Consider the following 9,287-nt stretch of genomic DNA (forward strand, 5'->3'; position numbering starts at 1 on the left):
CTATGTTCATTTGTTATTCTACAGTGTTCAGTTGTTTTCAGAGAGGTTAGAAAGTAAAGGCTTCTTTACCACCTTCTCATCAAATGTGGGTCCTTTATAAAAATCAGTCTATCAATTGATAGATAAGAGAGAAAAAGAGATTTTATTTCTTACCTATCAACATAAAGAAGAGTATGTCTTCCTTGTCAATTATGATAAAAATTATAAATGTTATACTCCTGAATTTAATACTGTAATATATTAAGTGAATAATGCAATGCAAGTTTGCTCAATATTGGTTGTGATAGCAGGCTTCTTTGAATTATTTATTTAGAAGACAGAACAGGAGTTTATCAAACTGATTGTAGCTCATATAAGTAGGTGAGTGGTATTAAGCATATCTTCTTAACATAATCATTTCAAACTTGAAGAAAAATGTCTGGGGCATGTAATTGTCCAAAAATAGATAAGCTAATCAATGACTGAATGAATAAAATTAACTGTCTTTTCCTTACCCATTCTTATACACAGAACTGTGTGAAAACATGCTTACATAACCCAAGTTTTTCTCCTCAGGAAATATTTTTATAGTTATATCAAGGATTTTTTTTTTTGAACTGTGATGTGATTTCTTCTGGGCCGCTATTAGTGTTTCTTTTTTAAAGAGGGAAATCTTATGTGTTAGTTAATATTCAAAACACTGTCCCAACCACTGACCAAGGCTAAGTATTTTCATAGTGTCTTTTGCTTTTCCTGTCATTACAAAAGAGCCAACTACAAATCGATCTGTTTAGTTGAAAGAAATTATATCAGAAGCATGGTTCTTAAATTTCCTGGCTTATTTTTCTCCTAAAAACAAGCCAGGGAAGTATGACTGGTATTGCCTCAATGACAATGTTAACAACACTAGAATGAAAATAGTTTTGTGGACGGGTAATGCTGGTTTGTCCAACATTTCGTTATCCTTGCTGGCTTTATCAGAGCACTTTCAGTTAGTGAACAAGCTGATATTTGTTCTTTCCTTAATCAGCAATGGTGATAGAAAATAATGATATTTTTAGACTATTCATCAGATAGGGGGTATTCTACCAGATACTTAAGAAAATCCATCAGAGAGTAGATTCTCCCAAAGATAGTCAAATTAAATTGAAATTTGGATAGACAAATATTAACATAGAGTCTACAGAGAAATCAGGTTAAATAAATAAATAATTAAGATAATATCCTATATTTAGTGAGCATTTACTGTGTGCCAAACACCGCTTTTGTTCCTTTATCCGTAACAAGCTATTTCACCTTCATAACCTTGAGATAGTTATAATTATTATTCCAAATTCAAAGATGGATAAACTGAGGTAAAGAAGATTAAATAAATTTCTCAAGGTCACCTTTCCTAATGCAAAAGATAAGAGATACGGTCATTAAAGTTGGGGAAAAAAATGTAAAAATGACAGGAACACTGATATTGAGCATTGATCACTGGGCTCTGTGAGTAAAGTAGTTCTTGTACTGAATGTTGGCTCTGTCAGTCAGTGGTGGTGTGACCTTAAAAGTATACATTTAATTCTCATCAAATATAAAATGAGGATGAAAATATGTCCTTCACAGGGTCAATATGAGTATATATTATAAAAATATATAGAAAGTGCAAAGACTGATCCTAGCTCATCACCGACAGTCAATACAAGTTGGCTATTTTTGTACTTATACCAATTAATATCGATAAATGCACAGTTCTGCTCCCTCAAGGGAAAACATGGTTTCGGATTCTCAAAATACGATATTTGATAAGGTAACAACACACCATTTGACTCCAAGTTCTTTTATTAGAATGAGCAGATCTGAAATCCAGATTCATCTGAGGTATATATATATCTTGTGCATCTAATTTTCATACCAAGTACAATTGTTCAACTCTTGACTTTAAATTTAAAACTTTTGTCGTTGGTGGTTGTTTTCACATTTTAGTTTTGTAATGGAGGATCTTGCACAGACGTCACTGTCAGCTCAGATGCAACTTGTATCTCCAAAATAAAGTGCAATGGACATGGGGTATGTGTAATGGTTACTCTGTTTTTAAGTACAGTTATTTTGATCCATGTCAATAACATTTTTCAGTGTAATAATGCTTAAAATTATTTGAGGTGTAGAAATGTATTTGGAAAATTGAAATCGAATAAGAAAAGCAGACTCCATTATTCATAAGTATGTATGTGATTTATGTGTTCAATCATATCATATAGGCTTCATGAGCAAATAATTTGCTTTGATCTTTGTACTAAAATTCAATATGAAACAATCTATTATTATAATGTTAGATTAAGATTATGAAATTTTGGAAATGAGCTCATTAAGGATTACACATATACATTTATACATACATAAAAATATTGCTTATAATTGAGTGTATGTGTACTGATAAATATTTTAGCACTCACACAATATATATTATACATATTACTTATAATCTCATATTTTTATGCGATCAGACTTTCTTGTTCATTCTGATCTGCTTCATCCTTGAACAGCTTCAATGTGTTTCCCTGCATGTCTCTTCCTTACTATATTTGAAAAGTTATCCACTGATGGACTTTCAGATAAGGTTAAATTATTACTTAACTATTGTAACTAATGGTACAGCGGACACTGCTGTACATTCACCTTTGCACATTTATCTGACTTCTTAAATTGTTAGCAGTGAAATCTGATGAGCCAAATATATGTACTATTTAAATTTTCATTAATATTATATTGTTTTCAATAAATATTATACCAGTTTTTGGTCTCAACTGTCATGTATAAAAATGCATATTTCCTCATATTCTGGTCAGACTAGTTTGTCTTTTTAATCTCTTCAAGCATGCTAAATCCATTGTTAACTTGCCTTTCTTTAGTAATTAATTATACAGTCCTTAAGTATGTATGGTCATATTTTCCATTTGCATCTCTATTTGTCCATCCATTGTGAAATTATCTACCAGGTTATAGAAATTTTGGAAACTTTGTAAGTTTTTCCAAGCATGTCTTTGGCTTTAACTGTGTGGCTAGTGTCTCCTGCCATACTGATGCTTCCTATTTTATATAGTAATCCAGGAGAAAAGTGACCTGTGTCTTTAAAAAAATTTTTCTCCCAGATCACGTACATGTCCTATTATTTACAGTTTCTTTTCTGTTTCTTTCCTCCCTTATTTAATTTTAATTAATTTCTTGTTAAGTTTTTCACGAACCTATTTCTAGATTATTGTGTTTCTGGCCCTTCTTTCAGTTCACCCACCAGATCACATTTATAGATATTTTCTAGCCTTCCTGTTTCTAGCCAAATAAATTTTGCTATCTATGTCTGATTAAGAATACTTCTTCCTTTTGTTTTTCCCCATTTTTTTTTTTTTTGGTAAAAATTGGCTCTTATCATGGCTAATTTTTTTGAACTAGCACAATTCATAGTATATTTAAACTCCCACTATTTTATAATTTCTAGCTTCATAATTCCTATGCCTTTCTAGAATAAGGCATTTCAGTTGTATCAGAATATTATATACTTTTATTTAAAAGTACAAGAGATAAATAAGAGAAAATCTCTGGGACATTTGAAAAGATATTGCATGAACATTATTATATTAATTTTTAATTTAAGAATTGCTTTCCACATTAATATAAAAAACTACCTATAATATACTAAATTATAGTACTTTAATAATTTACATTGACTAAAAATAGCAAATAATGTGTTTAATTTCTATCTTACACATTAAATGCACTTTTTAAATTTGGTTTTGGTTTTAGGTTTGCAATACTCTCCATAACTGTCACTGTGATGTTGGATATGCTCCTCCACAATGTGAACCAACTCCTTCATCACCAGGAGGAAGTATCAATGACGGGTTTTGGCTTACGTCAGGTTAGTGTCCAGATCACGGTACTCCAACAGAGCCTTCTGCACTTAGAGGAACAGTATACACCTCCACGGTCTGTGGGGCTATTGAGCACCTAGCATGTGGATAGTGCAATCAAGGAACTAAAGTTTCCATTTTATTTCACTTCGTTTAATATAAATTTAAATAGTCACTTGTGATTAGTAGCTACTAAATTCGGCAGTGCAGCTCTAGAGCATATTGTCAATCAAAATTTTGTATATGGTTTAAATTCAAATCTAGACATGAATACTTTAACAGATCTTCTCTTAATTTTAACAATGGTTTCCAGAACTTTTCTATTTGTACAAAAGAGTTTTCCAGATAGGTGTAGTTAAATGATAGAGTAGGTGATAGTTTTATTATATAGTCTGTATATTCCACGGATGTTAACTGTTGTGATGTGCTAGTTCACAGCAGAGTTGCCTCTTTCAAGTTTTAACTCTACTATTGAAAGGTAAAAATAATAAAGTCTTCCACATCCAAAGTATATGGATAGTAGATGGCACAAAACATTTTTTAATTTATTTGGTGAACATTCGTGAACAACTGTAGCATGTTTGATTTTTCTTAACTTCACAATGTGAAACTCTCAGAACACTGTAATGCCATTAAGGTCTTTCCATCATTTGTGTTCTGTTTTGTGCTTCTGTTTTTATTTATTTTATTTATGTATATGTTGTAAACCTGACAATACAGCATTGTATTTGCCTTAAAATAACCAATGAAATGTTAAAGAATTTTAATGTAAATATTTACATTTATCCCAACCTATTTACCATTTTCTAGGGCTTTTCAACTCCTCCAGCACATTCAAATTTCTGTGTGGGTCATTTCCTTTCAACCTGTAAAACTCTCTTTTGTATTTCTTTTTGTGTGTCCCTTGTAGTGATCAATTGTCTCAGCTTTTGTCTTTAAAATGTTTTCATAATGTCTTAATTTGTGAACAGTATTTTCACTGGAAGTAGAATTGTTTCTTTCAGCAATTTAAAGATGTAATCCCACTGTATCCTCATTTCCATTTTGTGATGAGAATGCAGCCGTCATTCTTATTATTCATCCCAATAATATGATGCTTCTTTCATTCCTTGTCTGAGTTTCAGACTTACTTTATATCTTTGATTTTCCATAGTTGCACTATGGTTTACCAAGATGTGTTTTTCTTTGAATTTATCTTGCTTGGTTTGGCTGAGATTCTTGAATATATAGGTTGGTGTATTTCTGGAAATTTTGAAAAAATTATTAGTCATTGTCTCTTTTTTAATATTTATTTTTTATTAAGAATATTTTGGTTTTTAAAAAATTTACACACAGTAGCCTTCACTCTGTGGTATATAGTTCTGTGAGGATTGAAAAATGTATGTATTCCGTTCCCACCACCACAGTCAGGATGCACAACAGGTCCATATCTCAGATCTTCCCTCTGGCTGCTGCCCTTTGTATTCATCTCCCGCTGCCAGTTCCTTGCAACCAGTGACCTGGTCTCTGTCACCATAGATTTGCCTTTTCCAGAATGTCCTCTACAGCATACATGCATTTGAGATTCATTCTCATTGACATATGTTTTAATAGTTCATTCTTTATTACCGTTAAGTAGCCTTCTGTTGAAAAGATGAACTATATAGTTTGTTTATCCATTCACACATTGTAGGGTATTTGGGTTGTTTCTAGATTTTGGCAATTTTGAATAACGCTGCTGTAAACGTGCACATAGGCTTTCGTCTGTATTTAAGTTCTCACTTGTTGATGGGTAAATACCTGGGAGCTTTTTTCTATATATAAGTTCTCACTATAATACCTATAAGTGAGATAGCTGGATCGTTTACTCAGTATTTTTTTTAATGAGTGTATTTTTAATTTTTTAAGAAGCAGCCAAACTATTTTCCAAAGTGGCTTTACCATTTTCCTTCCCTCCATTCATCTGTGAGAGTCCCAGTTACTCTGCACAGATGATCCACACTTCACAAACATTTGGTATTGTCGTTTTTGGTGGTTTTGTTTGATTTTTTTTTGCCAGCTTTAGAAGTGTAACGATATCCCACTGTTATTTTTAGTTAGCTTATTATGTTTAAATAATTATACACTCATAAAGAGTTGCAAAAAAATTTAGAGGGCAGTCTTACGAATCCTTTACTCAGCTTCAGTCAATGTTAACATGTTTCAGTACTACAGTAGAATATCAAAACCAGGAAATGGACATTGATGAAATACACAGACCTTATTCACATTTCACCAGTGTACATACACTTATCTGTGTATACGTGTGTGTATGCATTCACATGTGTGTATATTTAGTTCTCTGCAATTTCACCACATGTTCAAATTTGTGTAATCACCATCGCAATCAAGATACAGAACTGCATCATCACTACATGGCCCCTGATATTGTTACTCCTTTATATAGCTACACTGATTCCCTCTTTCCCCTTTCCGAACTCTTGGCAACCACTAAACTGCTCTTCATCTTTCTAATTATGTTATTTCATGAATGTTATATAAATGGAACCATGTAGTTTGTATCTTTTTGAGATTGTCTTTTCCTCTCACTTCATTCCTTTGTATTGATGACTAGTATTCCTTTGTATGTCTGTATCATATTTTGTTTAATTATTCACCCATTGAAGGACATTGCATGGATGGCAATTTTTAGTTATTATGAATAGATCTGCAATGAAAATTTGTGCGGAAGATTCTGCATGAAAATAAATGTTTAATTCTCTGGGAAGCATGGCCGAGGGTGAAATTGCTATGTCTATGGTAAGCCATTTATAATTTTAAAAGCAACTGCCAAGCTTTTTGCAGAGTGGCTATATACTGTTTTGACATCCCACCAGTGATAAATGAATGGGTTTTTTGCAGCCTTGCCAACATTTGAAGATACCACTATTTTTTTTTGCCATTCTATTGGTATGTTTTAATATCTCATTGTGTTTTTAATTTGTACTTCCCTAATGGATAATGATATTGAATATCTTTAATGTGTTTATTTGGCACCTGCATATCCACTTCAGTAAAAAGTCTGTTCATATCTTTTTCCCATTTGCTAATTGTATTGTTTATTAAATGTTGAGTTTTCACATAAACATCTATTTTGTGGGATTTGTGATTTGAGCATATTCTCTCCAAGTGTTTTTTCACAGACCAAGAGTTTTTTTTTTCCAATTCTTATTTTGATAAGCGCTTCTTTTTTTCCTTTTTGGATCTATGCTTTTGGTGTCAAGTATATGAATTCTTTGTCAGTCTTAAGTCTTGAAATTTTTTGCTATGATATCTGTAAAAGGTATAGTTTTATGTTTTATATTTTAGTCCATGATCCAGTTTGAGTTACTTTTTATAAAGGGTGGGAGATTGATTTTCCGATTTATGGGTGTCAAATTGTTCTAGCACAATTCTTTGAAAAAGCTGTCTTTTGTCAACAGTGTTGATTTTGCACCTTTGTTAAAAATTAATTGGACATTTTTGTGTTGATGTATTTCTCAGATCTCTATTCTGTTCCATTGATCTATGTGTCATTCCCTCCACCAATACTACACTGTTTTGATTATTGTAGTTACAAGGTAATGTTGAACAGTAGGAAAAGTGAGTCTTCCCATTTCATTCTTCTTTTTAAAAATGGTTTTGGCTATTTTAAGGTTTCTCCTTTCCATATACATTAAGCTTGTCTCTGTTTACAAAAAAATTTTGCCGTGATTTTGATGCAAATAGTGTTAAACGTATGGATCAATTTAGGAAGTTTCACATTTTTATTATTTACTCTTAAATCTTCCAGTCTATGAACACAGTATTTCTTTCCATTTATATGTCTTCTTTAATTTTCTTCATCATAATTTTGTAATTTTCACCAGATACTGCACATTTTATTATTTCATATTTGTTATTTCACTTTCTTTAGAGCTATTGTAAACAATGTTGTATTATAATAGAACATATTCTTATTTTATATTTATAAGCACCAATTAAAATGATAAATCAATGTTTGTCACTCCTACATCATCTAACTCCTTTCAGTCAACTTTGCATGTATATTTGTCCACTTGTGAATCATATCAAATAAATGTTCATGCCCAAATGTAATAAAAGGTGAAAAGGTACTATCCTAGATCTTCTTTACAATACAGAACGTTCTAGGTATTTGTGACAAAATATTACATGCTGAAGTATGATTAACTGGATGAGAATATCATATTTCCTTTTTGTTACTAGAAATATTCTGTTCATTCATTGATTCTTCAGTTGGAGGAAAATTATGATAGCATCGTCCACTCTGATGACTTGTAGTATGAGATTTCATTTGGATGATCAGTTTCAACATCACCATTATAAAGTTTAAAAACAAGAGCCCTGGAGGGACTCTTTTGTACCTTCCTGAAAGTTGATATATTACTTGGGCAACAAAATTAGAAAACTGAAATTTGCCAATGGAAAAAATAAGGAGTTCAGAAATAAACTCTCACATATGCAGTCTAATGATTTTCAATTAGGATGCCATGACCACTCAAGGGGAGAAAGGACGGTCTTTTCAAAAAATAATATTGGGATAACTGGATATCAATATGCAAAAGAATGAAGTTGGACCCTTACTTACACCTTAAAAAAAATTAACTACAAATGAATCAAGGATTTAAATGTCAAGAGCTAAAACTATAAAATCCTTAGCAGAAAACAAAGGGGGCAATATTCATAACATTGGATTTAGAAATGATTTATTGAATATGACACTGAAAGCACAGGAAACAGAAGAAAAAAGTAGACAAATTAGAATTTTATAATTAAAAACTGTTGTGCATCAAAGGACACTATTGATAAAGGAAAAAGCTAACCCACAGAATAAGAGAAAATGTTCACAAATCATATATCTGATGAAAATTAATACGTAGAATATGTAAAATATTCCTACAACTCAGCTACAAAGAAAAATATAATCCAATTAAAAATGGCAAAAGACATGAATAGACATTTCTTCAAAAAAGATACATAAAGACAAGGTTGCCCACTCTCACCACTCTTATTCAACATAGTTTTGGAAGTTCTAGCCACAGCAATCAGAGAAGAAAAAGAAATAAAAGGAATCCAAATAGGAAAAGAAGAAGTAAAGCTGTCACTGTTTGCAGATGACATGATACTATACATAGAGAATCCTAAGGAGGCTACCAGAAAACTACTAGAGCTAATCAATGAATTTGGTAAAGTAGCAGGATACAAAATTAATGCACAGAAATCTCTGGCATTCTTATACACTAATGATGAAAAATGTGAGAGTGAAATTAAGAAAACACTCCCATTTACCACTGCAACAAAAAGAATAAAATATCTAGGAATAAACCTACCTAAGGAGACAAAAGACTTGTATGCAGAAAACTATAAGACACTGATGAAAGAAATTAAAGATGACACAAA

The 9,287-nt window shown here is 31.6% G+C and overlaps 1 protein-coding gene across 1 annotated transcript in view; it reads left to right on the plus strand.

Moving 5' to 3' along the window:
• Positions 1-9,287, plus strand: part of LOC102985031 (A disintegrin and metallopeptidase domain 3-like) — a 103,458-nt gene that overhangs the window by 85,584 nt on the left and 8,587 nt on the right. Inside the window, exons 17-18 of the mRNA XM_024131373.3 lie at positions 1,948-2,031; positions 3,763-3,877. Of these exons, the coding sequence (XP_023987141.1) occupies positions 1,948-2,031; positions 3,763-3,877 (199 nt within the window). The remainder of the gene's footprint in view (positions 1-1,947; positions 2,032-3,762; positions 3,878-9,287) is intronic.

Source organism: Physeter macrocephalus, chromosome 20, assembly GCF_002837175.3.
Source record: "Physeter macrocephalus isolate SW-GA chromosome 20, ASM283717v5, whole genome shotgun sequence".
Lineage (NCBI taxonomy): Eukaryota > Metazoa > Chordata > Mammalia > Artiodactyla > Physeteridae > Physeter > Physeter macrocephalus.